The sequence below is a fragment of the Barbatula barbatula genome (assembly GCF_947034865.1).
Source record: "Barbatula barbatula genome assembly, chromosome: 19".
Taxonomy (NCBI): Eukaryota; Metazoa; Chordata; class Actinopteri; order Cypriniformes; family Nemacheilidae; genus Barbatula; species Barbatula barbatula.
In genome coordinates, this window is record NC_136782.1 from 3,969,430 (window position 1) to 3,987,062 (window position 17,633).

Below are 17,633 nucleotides of genomic sequence, written 5' to 3' on the forward strand. Positions count from 1 at the left end.
ACTGTTTTTAAGGGTTGATTGCAACTGCAAACCAGTCAAGTATTTGTGTTTGCTGTTTTTTGTTTGTACTTTTTGTACTCGTTCTGAATTAACCAAATCAAAGACATTTTAAACTGGGATCTGCCGCAGATCACAAAAAGGTTTTTAAAGAATGGGCCAAATTTAATTGAATTTTTAATGTTGATGGCTGAATGGTACTGTGATAATGCTTAGTGTAAAATGCTGTATCAGAACTCTGTGTTTTTCCGAGCTGTCTATCTGTTCTTGTTACGTTCCTGACACAACAGGTGCTGAAACTTCACTTGAGATCCTGTTACAGACCTTGCTGTCCTTTGCATAGCAACAGAAATCGCTTATAGTTCCACTACGCATGCGGCCACAGACACTTCCACAATCTAAAGTAAAAAGAATCACGAAACCCCAAGCACAGCAAATAGTTATTCTAAACACCACTTCTCTGTTGCTTAAGAAGTGGCTTAGTTGTCGCTGAAACTACATGGATGAGTGGTGAAACTTCTTAAGCAACAGAGAAGCATGTCCAAACGACTTGACACATTTTACAGTGAAACAAATGAGCAGTGAAGAATTAAAAAACAATATCCTAAAACATTCTCACAAGACCAAGCAAACTAAAATAAAAACACCTGGTAATTTAAATTAAAGTCTTTAATGCATAATTTCATTCAACAAAACAGTGTTAACAGAATATTGAGATTAATATTTTTTGGTACTAGCCTAAGAAAATTACCTCTGTAAATCAGGTAGTATTCAGATAACAAACAAACTTTAACAATACTATTAGCACACTGCAACAGAAACCGAAAGAATTTGAGCTTGAATCCCTTTAAAAACCCTCAACGAAGGAGAAAAGTGGCTTGCGGTGATTTGCAAAGTTTTACCACACAGTCTGTGAGCTTGCATAAATACACAAAAAATAAATAATTACACAAACATTGTCAGTGGCGTTTAGCCAATAACACCAGTCATTTGATTTTTCTGGCATTTTCCACGGCACAAAAGCAAAACTAAACAAAAATATTGGAAGTTTAGAAGCCTGATATTATCTCGCTCTTTTAATAGTTTTATTTGTTTTAAAAGTGGAACAGGCCGGAGAAAGTGTCCCTGTTTCCTTAACTAAAAACAATCTACTGTACGCAAAGCATGACTAGGCGTAATGCAGCCCGGGAGAACTTACTTCCTGCTACATGTCGTCCTAATCATTCTTCATATTTCAAATCATTTACAATCTGTACATGAAAGGCATTTACAAACTTACATCTCATCCACCTCAACACCTCATCCACTATACAGTATGTTTATATGTAAGACAGGCCCCTGTAGACTCTGCTTAACCGATGTCCATCATGTCTAATTGACTGCATGTTTGATTTGAACAGATGTGAAGTAGAAAAGGTGTGCAGAAAGAGAGCACAGAATCAAAATGACTGCTATGGCCAGACACATGCCTCATGCACATAAGCTCATTATTCGTCACCCGCTCAACGTTTTTTACACTTTGGCTAAAAAAGAAATGCTGGATAGGCAAAACAAGAAATGATGTCTGATTTCAGACTCTGCTTAAAGCTTCGATGCTCTGATTTTAATAGAGCTTTGAGCAAACCGCACACTGAAAACAAACCAGTTCACTTGGTTTGACTCTAAAATACTGGTGGGATGGGAAAGCAAAGGGTAAATATGACATTATGTGCATTTTACTTGTGTATCCTGCCTATTTCGATCCAGAACGTAGAACCACAGTGCATATATTTGTGGGATTTAAATTGAACTCTTAACCACAGTGATTCCAGAAATCTACAGTCGAACAACCAAATGACATGCGGGACGATGCTGAACTAAAACTCCCCCAAACACCTCTGTGTTAAGACACTTAAGGACTAAACAGCAAAACTGTGCAAATCTAGATATAACTCTAGTACAGTTTTTAGAGAAAGAAGCTAGAGATGGGAATATAGCCTGCATGTGTTTAATGCACAGTGGAATAAAAAACCTGTTCGGCCGCACCCTTAAACTGTGGATACAAACTTCACTAAAGCGAATACATCAGCTTGACTCTGAGTTACAGATGTTTAATGCACATTCATGATCGAACACAACTCACCAGAGCTGAAATAATAGATCATAAGTTACGTCTGCTCTGCCCTGAGGGATGCTGGGTAGTGCCATAAAACATGAACTCGAGAGCTCTGGTCTGAATTAATAACATTTATCTGCCATTGGTGTCTGCATCTCATGTGGACCGAAGATGTTTGGAGGAGAAAATGAAGTACAAAAGGGTCCAGACAGAAAGAAAATGCGAGGAGGAGGTGGGTTTCCGTCTTTTGAATTATGGTATAGCAAACTGCACAACCAGCTCTTCTTTTGCATCTACTTTGATTTGTGAGATGGCGCTGTAGGCATACGCAGCAATCTTCGAAACCTGCGGAGGTAAATAACAATTTAACAAACCATTAATAAAAAAAACACAGCAAAGATGAAAGCTGACAGATGATACCGTGTCTGACCTGTTGTACATCTGTGAAGGGCACCAGGTCGGCAGCAAGCACCTGATGTGGCTGGCTGGTGAGCGATGGGAGAGGAACGGGATTCTTCTGAGACAGTGTTCTGCTCAATACTTCCAGCTTTGTGCTGAAACAAACACATTATTTTATCGGTTCAACTTGTGATGTACGACACACTGTGGACATGCACACCGCACTGCACTATGAGCCGCTGACATATAAATGTGGCTGCGCAATCTGGTGTGAAATGATATCATTAAGCCTCATTTTAAACAACACTTTTATTATTAGTTTATTCAAGTCTTAACACTGAATAGTTGTACTTACCGTATATCGTCGCATGACTATTCAAAATGAACTGGTAACTGATTAAAAACAAACCTGTACTGTCTGGCTCGGTCCATGTATTCATGCTGTTCCATGCCTTGAGAATCGACAGCCGACACGTCGATGATGTTTCTAAGCAGAGATACAAGAAAGTTTTAATCGAATGAGGGCAAACAGATGGTGTCTCGATTTTAAAAAGGGCACATATGTGTCATACAGGGCTGTCCGCTGCAGAATGACAGTTAGTAGAGCCTGCTCGTCTGTGCGGTTGGACGGCAGGCTGTCTGTGTTTCGCTCCATGCCATTGGTTGGTTTGCGGTCTTGATTTGGGTCAATCAAAGGCTTCCGCTCATTTACATCCTGCACAGACAGGTCAGACAGAACAATGTTAGAACAGTGTGGAGTGCCGTGGTTTAGAAGTGAAAACACCTGGCTGGTAACCAGAAGGTTGGTGATACGAGCCTCGCACAATGTAGTCCAATAAATTCTAGAACAACTAATTTTTTAAGCGCATTATTTCACAGCCAAATCAAAATGTCCCCATGTTTTTTACGCACGCTCAAGGCATCTTCTTCAAGAAGAAAGTCATATCAAGTCATGATACTTGAGGGTGAGTAAAACATGGGGAACTACTGATAAATTGAATCAAATCAAATTTGCCTATGAAATATCCCTTTAACGGTGAGATATTTCAGCTAAACAGAATATTCAATGAAGTGAATGAATGTGAATTTGCAGTGCATTTTGCAAGGTTATGTAGAGCCTCTTTATCAAATCTACAACTATTTGCTCATACTGATGTAAAGGCGTATCCAAAGTGAAGTCAATGTACATTTGATCAGTTTGTGTGTTCCCTGAGAACCAATTCAAGGTACACGTTGCAATACTTGTCAAAGTAGCTTTATATTTGGTTAACAGCAATCTATGACAAAATCATATTTTTCCATGACTCATGCACGATAGACCCAGCAGAACTGGATCAGTGTGTGCCAAGACAGCATCACTCACGTGTCACGCGCAGGAGAAAATACACCGTCACAGACGAATATCGATGTTCAGCTAAATGCTAAAGAACAGCAAGTCTCACCATGTAACCTAATCCCAAATGTATGTCCGTCATCCCCATTTACTAGACAGATGACTATGAAATGACACAGTTATATGGCGGTACATTTCAAATCAGGAAAAACCTTACTCAAACAATCACATGCATCAGGAAAAAACTCCATAACATAAAATGCATAAACAAAAACAATTACTAAGTGATGCAATATTAGGGATTAAATCATAGAAAAGTTTGTAAAGTCTGGGAGCAGCTTGAAGCATTTTCTCTTAAATTATTATCATTTTTTTCTTTGCTTTACATATTTTAACCTAAATCCAAAATGTACATTTCCAGAGATTCAGATTGTGGTGTCTTTCGGAAATGTTTGTGAATGTTGAAGGTTTTACGTGACTGTGGGAACCCTGTATGTTATTTCCTCACACAGAAGAGATCACATGTCAGATTCAGGCATCTGATCCAGAGGAAAACAACAATCTTACTCACATACAGAGTTTGTGCAAAACCATGACGCCTTCATAATCGAATGTTTTCTGATCTTGACGTCAGCAGTAAATAGATTCTGATTCTACAAAGACTTCCCAGCTAAACTCGGACCGTTTCAAGCACAGATAATAATTCTCTGTGCGAGCTGTATTTATGCCTGTTTCTGGTGGATTTTGATAGTCTCTTCACCTGTTCCGTCGTTTCGCTCTCGCTGCTGTAACAGCACCCCATGATCTCCGCTCGGCGGGTCAAACCTCCACTTCGTGCGGCTTTTCTGTCTTTTTGGACAAGGTTTGGGTTTTGTTTAGCTGTTAAAAGCCTTCGTTGCAAGCGCAGGAACAGTCACATGACAGCGCTCCCATGACGTCACGTGACTTCCGTCCCTTCGCAAGTCCCTAGTCCGTCATTTCCGCCCGTTGCTCGCAGACGCCGATGTGAGAGTGAGGAAATGCGTATGTTCGTTTTCGATTTGGAAACGACACGTACAATTACACGTAAATCAATTAATTAAATCAATAAGTAATTTTCTTTGATCACGCAAGCGCTTTTTTCGAAACCCCGCCCTCCGAAGCCGTATCAGCCAACCCGATGTCAGCAATCCAAAGAAGTGACAAATGATTGGCAGGCAGATTGTGTTTCTTTATAACGTTTCGGATATTTATCAAATTATAGGTATTAAAATATCATGCAATATACATCATATCGGGTCTACTATAACTGAAAAAACACGACTTTATACAAACTTTTCCACTCCGAAGTTGCTGATCTTGCTACACTATTTCTCATCATGCACAACAAAGGCAATACAAAACAGGTCCTCTTATTCCAGCGTTTCTCAAACTGTGGGGCGCGCCCCACTGGTGGGGAATAGAGACGTAACAGGTGGGGCGCGCCAAACGTGAGGAAACGTTCATTTTTATGCCTTATATGGAAACGTGAGATCAAATCTTCCGGAATTTTGTGTTCATTGTTACAAATGAAATTGTAGTGAGGTAGGCGGGCGAGAGCTGGGATTCGAGGCCGGTGCGTGAATGATAACGAGCGTCATCTGTACGCGCACCGGTCTGGTATCACGGAGGAGATTGTGAAGCATATTGGACGAGCGACCGGACCGTCAGTGAGAAATTGTGTTTGTGTTTTACGTCCTTGTTTATTTGATTTAAGATGTTAAATGTTCGCCGGTTCCCGCCTCCTTCCTTCATGGAACTTTGTTACACTGATGCCGAAACCCAATAGTACGGTGCGCGTACAGATGACGCTCGTTATCATTCACGCAACGGCCTCGAATCCCGGCTCTCGTCCGCCTACCTCGCTACAGAAATTTATAACCTTTTGAGCGGTATCCGGTTTGGTCCCATATATGGGATATTATTTCTGTGCCCCTGAGAATACGGTCCCAGATATGAGATTAAGAATGTTCAGTGACTGCCAGATTCAAATTGTGCTTTAGCGCGTTGGTTTGCGCTGAGCCAGAGACGGACGAGCTCAGCGCTGTCATAGATCACAACTATACAGTGTTTTCAACCTAATAATGTTTATTTTAGGTTTCAGCCATTTAAATACACATAAGCACAAGTAAAACAATACATTTGGAGTTTGTAAAATACACACTCGTGTCTGTGGAAGCAGCAATAACAATCTATTCAAATATAATTTGACGACGTGTTATTCACATCAGACAAACATAGTGGAAGTAACTATAAAGTTTACAAGAGTTAAACTTCTCGGAGTTCACCGGCCACTTTCTTGCACGTATTTCGGGAGAAACTGCAGACAAATAAACTCTCTGAACTGCGTCGCAAAGAAACATGGTGGCACCCGTCTCACGTATAGATCAAGATTATTTATAAATGACCAAACACACTCACTTACACATTTTTGAGAATCGGAATATCAGATAGTTGATGACGTGGTAAGCAAGTTTGTGAATATTTTGAAATAAAAAGGAAATTAAGGCGATCTGTCATAAGGTGTGTCACGTGACAAATATGACGCGTCGTCATGGAAACATTAAGGGGAAATCATTACTAGTCTACATGCAGTCTATATTAAAAGAACATTAGATATGAGACCCCGAGAAAAATATAACCTGGAACCGAAGTGCCAAAATAACATGACATCAGCATATTAATTGTAACGGAACAAACTTTCGCGGCCATATTTAAATTTCTTTTTTACAGATTTCAAAATGGCACTTTTATATCTTTTCTATTTTTGAAATTAGTAGTGCACAGCTGCACTTTTATTTTCTCTATTTTTTTTATTTCATGAAAGTTATTATGACACAGCTGCACTTTTATTTTCTTTATTTTAGAACTTTCTGTTGTGTTGGGGCGATGGGGGCAGGTGGGGCTTGAAAATTCCCCTTGTCTAAAGTGGGGAATGACCAAAAAAGTTTGAGAACCACTGTCTTATTCTAAGCTTAGGCTTTATTGGTTGACACGAGACACATGAATGGGATGGACGGATGAAGAAATCCAATTAGTTAGACATCCAACAAGGACAATGTGCGCACTTGTGGGGCTGTTCCCTGCTGCCTCAGCGCGGCTGTAGGAAAGGTCTTTTTCACACACCACACACGTGGTCTCTTGCACCAATTTTCTGTTGAATTTTATTTATATATAAACTCTTTCAACAAACGGAACACAAGCAGCCCTGCTTGTGTTCCGTTTGTTGAAAGAGTTTATAAATAAACTCATCTTATATATAAACATCATGACTTTTCATGTGTGCTTTGTGAGCTTTCGATGAGACCATGGCCGTCAAGTTAAGACTGTGTCTTAAAAACTAACCTCACTAACTATTGTTGTGGAAAATTGATCTTGTAGTTTCAAAAAATTGCTCAAACAAAGAAGGTCCAGGTGTCAAAGAGTAAACTTTATTTGCGCATGCCAAACAAAGTGAGATCTTCCCAAAGCATCTGAAAATACAGTGTTCTTCAGCCCATAGTTATAGTAAAACTGATGCAGGGGTTTGTCTGTTACACCAATCAGGTAAATTCCCGTTATCTCTTATTTTTAATGACCAATAACCCTGTTTCTGCCACCAATAGATCCCAGGCAACAGGATACGTTTTTAATCGCGGAATCTTGGTTGGCGCATAAACAAATAATTAATGTGCCCATATTCGGACACTTTTCCGGTTCTCTTCCGGTGAAACAACTTAGTGAACTCATAATGCATCCTTGGCCATATGCAATAACTCATGAGGCGTCCTTGGCCATATGCAATAAACTGGATTTGTTTACCAAAATGTGTGTGGGGTACGTGCAGGTGTTCTATGTAAAAAGTGTTTTCTGTATGTCATCCTCTAAACTTTATTTGAACTTTAGGCCTCAGGCCTCACAGACATCACTGGATTTTATATTGCTGTAAATGTTGAAAAGTATTCTTAAACATGCTATATAAGTATTTTTATGTAAATAATCATTAAACAGGTATACTGATTGTAACATTAAGTCATTAAAACATCTTGGTCATTTGCTCACAATCATCTTGAATTAAATGTGGTTAAATATGGTTTCTGATTATATCACTAATAACCAATATTCTATTCTATTATTCCTATGAATACTTCTCAATGCTTCATGACTGATAAAAAGTGTGATAATAAAATGCAATTGCATAAATGTAGATATATGGAAAAGGAAATACGATATATGTAAAAGAAAATACTCAATAGTAGATATATGTAAAAGGAAATACGATATATGTAAAAGAAAATACTCAATACTATCAATTAGTTATTACTTATAAGTCTTACTTTTCAGATTTCAATGAGACTGTTCTACCTTTTTGTGTAACAAATTTGTAGTTGAAGAAAAAAATTAGACGACTAACTTGTAAGACTAGTCTAAGCATTTTACATTTACATTTAGTCATTTAGCAGACGCTTTTATCCAAAGCGACTTACAGATGAGGAAACATTGGAAGCAATTATAACAACATAGGCAACAAAATACATAAGTGCATCAAACTAGTCCATTAAAGCCTAGCACAGTATAAAAAGCTAAGAATAGTGAGGTTAGTACGTTTTCTTTAATTTTTTATTCTTTTATTTTTTTAAACGTTTTTAGGAGTTTTTAAAGATGGCAACCGAGTCTGCTGATCTTGTAGCAGCTGGTAGATCATTCCACCAATGTGGAACAGATCCAGAGAAGGTACGGGAGTCCACTAGTCGTTGTTCCTTTGCAGACCGCAGTGATCTGGCAGGAACATAGATCTGCATTAGCGAGTGGAGATACGATGGTGCAGATCCGGTGTTGGTCTTGTAGGCCAGGAGCAGAGCTTTGAACTTTATGCGGACGGCAACAGGGAGCCAGTGTAACCTGATGAAGAGCGGAGTTACATGCGCTCTCTTCAGTTCATTGAAGACCACTCTTGCCGCCGCATTCTGGATCATCTGGAGAGGTTTGATTGTGCAAGCAGGAAGTCCAGCCAGAAGCGCACTGCAATAATCCAGTTTGGACAGGACAAGAGCCTGGACTAGGACTTGCGTAGAGTGCTCCGATAAGAAAGGTCTAATTCTCCTAATGTTGTAGAGGATGAATCTACAGGATCTATTTTAGGCAACTGCCCCCAGAAGCAAATTACTATTTTTCTTGCCCATACTCCAATACTTAATATTCACCTAAGAATTCATGCTGGAGAGAAACCGTTCACCTGCCCAATACCGCCATCAGCTCAGAGCTAAGAACATTGATAAGAAAGAATAATTATTTATATTCTTGAATAAATTCTTGTTTGTTTTAATATAATCAAAATTGATATGCATATTATCTACTGAGACATGACCCAAGATTTTGTGCGATATAACCATACCAGATGGTCACGTGGTTATAATTTTTTATCTCGTGAAGTTGTAACGACCAAAACTGTGTATTTTCATACGAGACATTATTGCGCAGTGTGCCCCTTTAAGAGTCTGGTCAAGCCTCTCTGTACCTCTCGCTGTGTGTGTATGGCGCGGAAGGACTGTGTGTTTTTTATATTTATTAGGCTATAATAAACCATCAAATCAAATGCAAATATTGTTGTGTTTCACTACTCTATCGACTTATACACAAAAATAAAAATTTTAAAGCTCAAAAGCATTTAAAGGGAAAGACTTACAGCCACAAAACTTCTGTACATTGTTAAGTCTAGTTTATTTTTAATAAAAGAAAACCGGGCATCACCTGGCCTTTAAAGTCCCCGTGAGCCAGAAGTTGCGATCGTTTTTACTTCCGTATTTTGACGCTTTTCCGAGTGAAATGGAATTCATCTTTCTCTGCGTTTTGATTGGATGTTTAAAAAATTTAAGTGGAAGCAGACTGACAGTTAAAGGGGAGGAGTTAACGGATGCTCCACCCAAGCCATCAAACGTCATCTAAGATGGATACGCATTACAGGACGGAAGTGCATTTTCAGATTTTAACTAAAGGGCACACGAATTTTTAAAAAGAAAATGACCCACAATAAATTATTTACAAGAAACGCTGCAATATTTCATGAAAAAATAGGCACTGTAGTTTTTTTATTTCACTGGGACTTTAAGCTCTTTGGTACCTCTTCAGCATTTCATGTTCCGTGCTGTCGGGTTCTGGATCACTCTTGTCTTTAACAATCTCCATCGTTAAATCTATAAAGCATAAAGAGAATACGCATCTTCAAACATGACTGACATACCTGCACTTACTGCCGCTTTAAACATACTAAATTAAAACAAAAATTAGAGCCTATTTGTAGACATCACCAAAGTTAAAGTGTGTAACATTACTCTACCTGGACCTGTGAAAAAAGAATAAAAAACAAAGAGGATTTTCCCCCACAAAAGTTTAGTCACTTTAGTGTTTACAGCAAAATGTCTGATGCTAATGTACAGTACAGTTTTATCAAGAGTCCACCCAGTGAATCTCAGCCAAATCCACAACTGAAATGTTTACTGATTGACAATGGTTATTAGGAATGGAAAACTTAATAGGTAAAGTAAATCATTTCCTATATTCAACACCACATTTTGAGTGATGATGTGTTTGATTTATGGCAATTATATTAATGATGGACGATAAATTTAAACATTAATATTGAAGTACCTAATATGATCCTGAATGAAGAGTAACGTTCTGCGTTTACTTTACATCCAGATGAAAATAAATGCGTCCGGGTACATTTCTGCCGTTTATGTAATGTTTATGTCATTTTTGTAATGTACAAAAATTCAAAGAATGTATGAAAGTTATACATTTTAAACAACAGCAGCATGTGAAAGAGAGAAAAAGTGTGTGGATGTGTGTTGTACACAGATGAAGGTAGAAGTAGTTGCTTTGAGGGTGTGCAGCAGCTGATGCATGTCTTTTACTCTCTGTTCTTTAGAGGTACGCGTTATCCTATGAGATGGTGTCGAACATTCGCGCTATGTTCGGCGTGTTCAAAAATTGGAGGGAGGCCAGTTAAGAAAATGTTGAAGTTTATTGATCAGAAGATTCAAACATACAACAGCTGCTGGGTGGGTTCTCAGACGCAAAGTCTTACACAAAGAACCGACCCAGAAAAACAATTTTACATGGTATTTATAATATTTCACTGGTGTCTTTTCTTTGCTGGGGGCTTGGGGAAGCCTGGGAACACGTTCAATCCGCTTTCTCTCCTTTGTTCTGCCTCAGCCAACCAGCTCACACTCCTTTGCTTTCGGACCATCTGCAACACATTATATGGAAACACCCCACACCTCACCAAATTCCATGGGGCTCCGTGTGTAATCAGATCTTTACATACACACATACCATTTCCTGTGGAAAATACACTCAATTACATCCCCCTAACTCTTGGTTAACCCAACTCACACACTGGTTATATTTTCAACATATTATGCACGGTTAGTAATCAATAATGAAATCATAAAGCATATTAAATGTAAAGGCAAGCTTAAACCACAATAAAAATCCTTCAATGGGTCTAATGACCTAAAACCTTTTATAAAATGAAATAAATTGCACCAGATGGACCTTGCCAGAGGTAACATCTATTATTTTTTAAACAATCTCTATGTAAGGCGCAGAAGTCCAATCGAGTCATACTTATGTGACCACGATAATATTGAGACAATTTTGCTATCGCGATAACACGATATCGATAATATTGTTACATCCCCAGCATTTACTTTACGTTTGGAAAAAACAAATCTGTGTACATTTCTGGCATTTAAGTGAAGTAAGTCCCCTACAAATAAACCAATGGATGTAAAACTTTCATTTGGAACAGCAGCATGTGAAAGGGAGAAAAAAATACAGTGTGTGTAGATGTGTGGTGAAACTCTGGCATGAGCTTTGAGATTTTGTGAAAGCGTTTCTCTCTCACACTTGAGGGTTTATTATAGTCTAAAAACTGCTCATGAATAATAATGACATCACAAACTATCTGCTGCACATGTAATTCATGTGGCGCTCACATGAACAAGTTACAAGTCAAGGCAGCTTTATTTAAATAGCGCTTTTTACAATTTTCATTGTAATGACAAAAATAATGACTTTTAGATAGTCACTCCATGAATAATTTTTAACAAAATGATAAAAGACGCTACTGCGATGATCCTTGTGCGATTTGTTCTTCAGCATGTTTCTTCTGATGAGTCTGAAAAAGTTTTGAAAAAGCGAATCTCTCACCGCAGACGGCGCAGTGGAAAGGTTTCTCTCCTGTATGAACTCTCTCGTGGACTCTCAGGGCATCACGTCGAGCAAACGTCTTGTCACACTGAGAGCATTTGAAAAGTCTTTCTCCTGTATGAATTCTCTGGTGTTTTGCTAAAATGCTTTGTCGGCTAAAACTATGCCCACAAAGTGTGCACCCGTAAGGTTTTTCTCCAGTGTGAGATCTTACGTGATATCTGTAAGTACTACGATCCGTAAAGCTCTTACCACAGTGAAAGCAGTAGTAAGGTTTCACTCCAGTGTGGATTCTCTCATGGCAAACCAAATAAGATTGTTTAATAAAGCGTTTATCACAGTGTGAACATCGATAGAGTTTCTCCTCAGAGTGTGTTTTTTGGTGCGATTTTAAAGTATCTAACCTCTTAAAGGCTTTTCCACATTCATTGCACTGATACGGTCTCTCAGCTGTGTGTAGACTGTGCACGTGTCCTGTCAGATGAGATCTTTGGTTGAATCTTTGCTCACAGTGAGGACACTTGTGCACTTTTTCCCCCGTGTGAATTCTCTGATGAGCCTCAAAAACATGTTTGGATCTGTAATAGTTTCCGCATTCATTGCAGCAGAAAGGCTTTTCATCGCTGTGTGTCCTCATGTCATCTTTCAGCTTAGAAGAGGAGACTCGAACTCTTACACACTGCCGTGTTTGTGCCGTCACTCGCTGTTTTGTTGTATTGGCCGTTTCACCACCACAACACGAATCACTTCTCTTATCTGAAAAAATATGAGTGAATTTAGTTTCATTTTCAATATTTACACTGAAGAAGAATACACCTGTCAGTGCTTTTTAAAGTGTTAAATGTGATCATATTCATATGGAGTTAGAAAAAGAGTGACATCTTAAAACCACAAAAAATACCTAAAATACGCAATCAAATGTTCCTCCAGTTGTTTCTTTGTATTAGCACTGACTTGTCCAGTCTTTAGTTGCCCCGTAGCAACTTTTTCGAGACAAGTTTAGATGTACATCGAGTCATTTAGTACACACTTCTATCCAAAGCCATTTGAGAATTACAAACACACCTGAAAGAATCAAACCTCCATCATCACCCTGATTCTCTTCTTCTTCTTCAATCTGTTCTTCCTCAGACGTGACTTCTATTTTTCTCTCCATCAGTTTCCTGCAGTCATTCAGTTTGACAGAACACATCTTCAGTGGTATGTTGTGCATGATCTGCTGTTCTCCGGCGCTACAGACCGAATCCAGAGACTCTGTGGAAGTTTGATCAGTAGATTCATCCTTATTCAATGTGCGATTACTGCCACACACGGAATCCTGTGTGTGTCTGGAGCACATCTCATCCACGTGTGATGTCATTACTATCAATTAAACACAAACAACACTCACGAAAACACTCAAAAGAGAAACTTAAAAGTAACGTAAACACGCTGAGATCGATTTCCGACTTCCTTTCTTTAGCGGGGATTAGCGGCGGACAAAGAGGTGCAGAGCGCCTCCTGCTGGACTGGAGACACAAGACACTCACTACAACAGATGGCTGATCGAGCTCAACACCCTTTAAATGTTTACTTGGTTTAAGATTGAAGGTCATTAGAAAAACTTTGACATTTTAATTTCATTCGACAAAGTGAACGCCCAGCAAGCACAGAATGTTTAACATTAATATGTGGTTCCCTTTGGTTGCTCTAGTTGCAAAAACGAAAAATACAACAATTATAATCTTTGTGCTTGTGTTGTGAATAATGGTCATAAAAGGAATAAAGTTCCTTTTGAATAATGGACAGGATTTGACATGTGTAATATCGTGGAAAGTTGTTCTTGTAGCTTCAAAAAATTCCTCAGACAGGAGGGTCCAGGTGTCAAAAAGTTAACTTTATTTGCGCATGCCAAACAAAGTGAGATCTTTCCAGAGCATCTGAAAATACAGTGTTCTTCAGCCCATAGTTGTAGTGAAACTGATGCAACTGATGTCTTCCGTTACACCAATCAGCTTAATTCCTGTTATCTCTTATTTTTAATAACCAATAAACCCTGCTTCTGCCACCAAAAGATCTCAGGCAACAGGCGCATTATTATCACAAGTCAACAAATAAAGAATGAGCATTTCATAGACAAATATATCATGTGCCCTTATTCGGATACTTTTCCGGGGTCTTCCAACTAAACATGATTTATCATGGGCTTTTATTAAAAATGAGCTCATGTTTGAGCAGCCTAGTGAACTCATGTTTAGCTGGCATCCTTGGCTCGATGCGATAAGGCTTTATTAAAACATGTACTTAAACATGTCATGGTTTAAGATAGTAATGTTTTAAGCGTAATAATGAGCAGCCTAGCGTCCTTGGCGTCATGCTGCAAGTTAAAGTTAATTAAATTTGTCCACAAAAGTGTGTGTGGTGTACGTGCAGGTGTTCAAGTGTTCATAAGTATTTTTATGTAAATAATCATTAAACAGGTGAACTGATTGTAACATTAAGTCATTAAATCATCTTTATAAGTCTTTCTTACACAATCATCTTTGAATAAATGTGGTTTCTGATTATATTACTAATACTCCCACATATTCTAATGTTCCTATGAATACTTCTTAATACTTAAACAGGTAGATTATAACTGTGGTATATAATGCACTTTGCATATGAAAGCATGTGAAAGCATCATCAAATCATCTCAAAACAACCCAGAAATTACACAATAATAAATGCACAACATGTTAAAAACAGGGCAAGAAAGGGCAAAAATATCACTATATCTTCATACATAGTGGTGTTTTTTTCCCACCAAAAACGGTACCTCCTGAAGACATCTTCAGAACATGTAGTGGAAAGTTGTTCTTGTAGTTTCAAAAAATTGCTCAGACAAAGAAGGTCCAGGTGTCAAAAAGTTAACTTTATTTGCGCATGCCAAACAAAGTGAGATCTTCCCAAAGCATCTTAACATACAATGTTTTTCAGTCCATTGTGAAATCCCTGAAAGGAGGACCTGTTTCTGTTACCTCCTTTTACTTGTCTTGTCATTCCACCAATAGATTTATGCATTGGTCAAGTTTCAAGCTGCAGATCCTACAGACATTGCTGGAGTTTATTTAGCTGTGCTCTTAAAACATAAGTGACAAAACATGATTAATAATTGTAAATAAACGATCAGATTATAGTATTAAATCATAGACAACCACCTTTGGTTAAATATAGTTTCAACTCCCTCAGACCATAACACTAATACATAATTATACTAGTTTCAGATTATAATTCTTAATACTATTAAAATATATATGTGGTTTTGTAAAATCATTAAAGGCAAGTATATATGTGAATATGTGATATATTGAAAACATCTAAACATATTGAAAACAAATACTTCTTAATACTGAAACAAATAATAGTGCACATTGCATGTGAAAGCATGTGAAATCAGCATCAAATCATCTCAAAACAACCCAGAAATTATACAATAATACCTGCCTATTATTCATTAATAATAAAAAGAAAATGCATGTGGGCCTAAGCGTGTTTGTGTTTTTTGTTGTTTAAGAATAATAAAGAAAGTGGTTTGTGTGTTGTGGCTGGAGATCTTCTCTTTTCTGATGATGTGTGTAGTGTAGCACATGCAACAGTAACAGGCCCTGTCGGGTTCATCCCTTTTTATACATTTAAATCCTTCTTATCAGATGCCAAAATGTCATTTCAAATCACATTTTTTGTCCAGGCTGTGCAGTGTGACATGTTTGGGGCAGGGAATGGTGTCTTCAAACTAAATCCCATCATAAGAATTGGTGAAGGAAAATGCAGTTTAATTAGGCACAGCAAATAATAAATGTATTGTCTTTGCTTTTACAATGTTTGTCATTTTTATTTTAGCTACCAAACACTGTTAAACCACTGGCCAGTCCATTTCTCATTTATCATCGCTATCCCATGTGTTTTTGGACGTGGCTAACACATGAGAACCACTGACCGGTACAAGAAACTGCAAAATAAGTCATTATTAATAGTATTTTGATCAAATATATCTAATCGTATAATATTATGATCATGCCTATGAATTATAATTTTTTCCTTATTTAGAAAATCAAGTCCATTTTGATCCAGTGGATTGGGGGTTAATGCGATGTGTCTTATAATGAAGAATCCGGCCCAGCAAAAAATTGAAACATTGGTACGTTTTTATAATATGTCTGAATGCATTGCTGTGATAAAATGGATGATATACAGTACATGTTGTGGTTATCACTTTTTAATAAAATCAGGACCTTGATCTTCCATGATGAAGCAGCTTTACTGTGTTTACAACTGCTCAAAACTAATAACACCCTGTAACCCGGATGCTGCAAATCATTTTGAGAGGGGCAGTTTAGTAATAAACAAAAAATATTATGATTAAAGCTGCAAGCAGCATTTAGCGGGTTTGAGCATCGTCGACTAGGCTCAGGAATCGCACCCTAACACACCCACAATGGATGATACTCTCCCACACCCAGAAAAATGACAGAGATGGTTAGTATTGCTTTTAGTGGTTATAATAGACATGTAAGAAAAAAGTCATTTAAAGGAATGATATTTCACCTTTTTGACTGTTATGAAGGCATGCCTCTTCATTTTGTAGGCTTGTTAAGTGTAATAAGATGTATAAACAGACTTAATGGCATGACTTGGATTATCTGTTAGCGAGATCTGAGTAGCGAGATTTCAGGTAAACTTTTCAAGTTAATATAATAAAGGACCCTGTTATGGTCACAGAAATGAAAAAGTTGAAAATGTTTTTAGTAATTATTGATCTAGAGAGTCCAGAGAAATGTTGTCATTGCTTGAAAAAACTAGGACTTGACAAAAGTAGGTTTTTAACATCATCACCGATAACTCACGAACCGTTCGATCGACATCAATGATTCAAGAGGCAAAGTTGATTGGAATTATGAGAGCTTTCATATAATATCAACAGCTTGTGTAAATGTCAAATGCCATGTACAATTGTTTAGGCAACCAAAGACGCATCAATTTTGCCATTTTTATCGTCACATAGTGTCCAAACGACGGCGTATTTCGTAAGTAACCTCCGAGTAATGGTCTACATATGTTTTGAGCCCCAAGATAATATGTTAAGCCCTTCTCGAGTTATGGCCATTTTAAATGTAAAAGGCTCCGGCTATTTTACATTTTGGCGACCCTAAGGGACCGTGAAAGGAAATTGTAACTTTTTGAGGAGCGCTATCATATGATATCAATAGTTTGGATATAAGTCAAATGTCACGTGATACACAATTGTTTATGCACTCCAAAAGCGTTATATCCCCCGGTGGCCGAGTGGGTTCATATTTCTTACAGACCTTCAGCACCATGAGTCGAACAAGCCCAGCGAGTGTCGTTTCGATCGGCCTCCGTTAATGAGTGCTCAAAGTTCATTGGCCGATGGCGGCCATGTTTTTTGAGATGCGCCAATGTCCTTTTAGAAAGTCATGGTACATGATACAAAGACACAGCATACCAAATTATAAATCGATCAGGCAAAGGTTTGCGTAGTTATAGTCCTTTTCGAGTAAATTTATGTTATACTTTTTTATAATTATTTGCATTCACACTCCAAAGAATTCGTCT

The 17,633-nt window shown here is 38.0% G+C and overlaps 2 protein-coding genes across 3 annotated transcripts; both read right to left on the reverse strand.

Annotated features, from left to right (window-relative positions):
* Nucleotides 1–466: 466 nt before the first annotated feature.
* lamtor1 (late endosomal/lysosomal adaptor, MAPK and MTOR activator 1) lies at nucleotides 467–5,461 on the reverse strand. The gene is made up of 5 exons (XM_079482314.1): nucleotides 4,585–5,461; nucleotides 3,064–3,206; nucleotides 2,901–2,978; nucleotides 2,523–2,646; nucleotides 467–2,437 (listed from the first exon to the last, which is right to left on the reverse strand). Exons 1-5 carry the CDS (start codon nucleotides 4,624–4,626, stop codon nucleotides 2,345–2,347), a joined length of 480 nt encoding a protein of 159 aa, XP_079338440.1. The 5' UTR covers nucleotides 4,627–5,461; the 3' UTR covers nucleotides 467–2,344.
* Nucleotides 5,462–10,828: 5,367 nt separating this feature from the next.
* Nucleotides 10,829–13,573, reverse strand: LOC306908671 (uncharacterized protein). 2 transcript variants are annotated; one of them, XM_079481768.1, is made up of 2 exons: nucleotides 13,104–13,573; nucleotides 10,829–12,794 (listed from the first exon to the last, which is right to left on the reverse strand). In XM_079481768.1, exons 1-2 carry the CDS (start codon nucleotides 13,396–13,398, stop codon nucleotides 11,953–11,955), a joined length of 1,137 nt encoding a protein of 378 aa, XP_079337894.1. In that variant the 5' UTR covers nucleotides 13,399–13,573; the 3' UTR covers nucleotides 10,829–11,952. The 2 variants fall into 2 exon arrangements, with proteins under 2 accessions (XP_079337894.1, XP_079337895.1); XM_079481769.1 differs by having other exon boundaries at nucleotides 10,835–12,794; nucleotides 13,131–13,479.
* Between the last annotated feature and the right edge of the window lie 4,060 nt (nucleotides 13,574–17,633).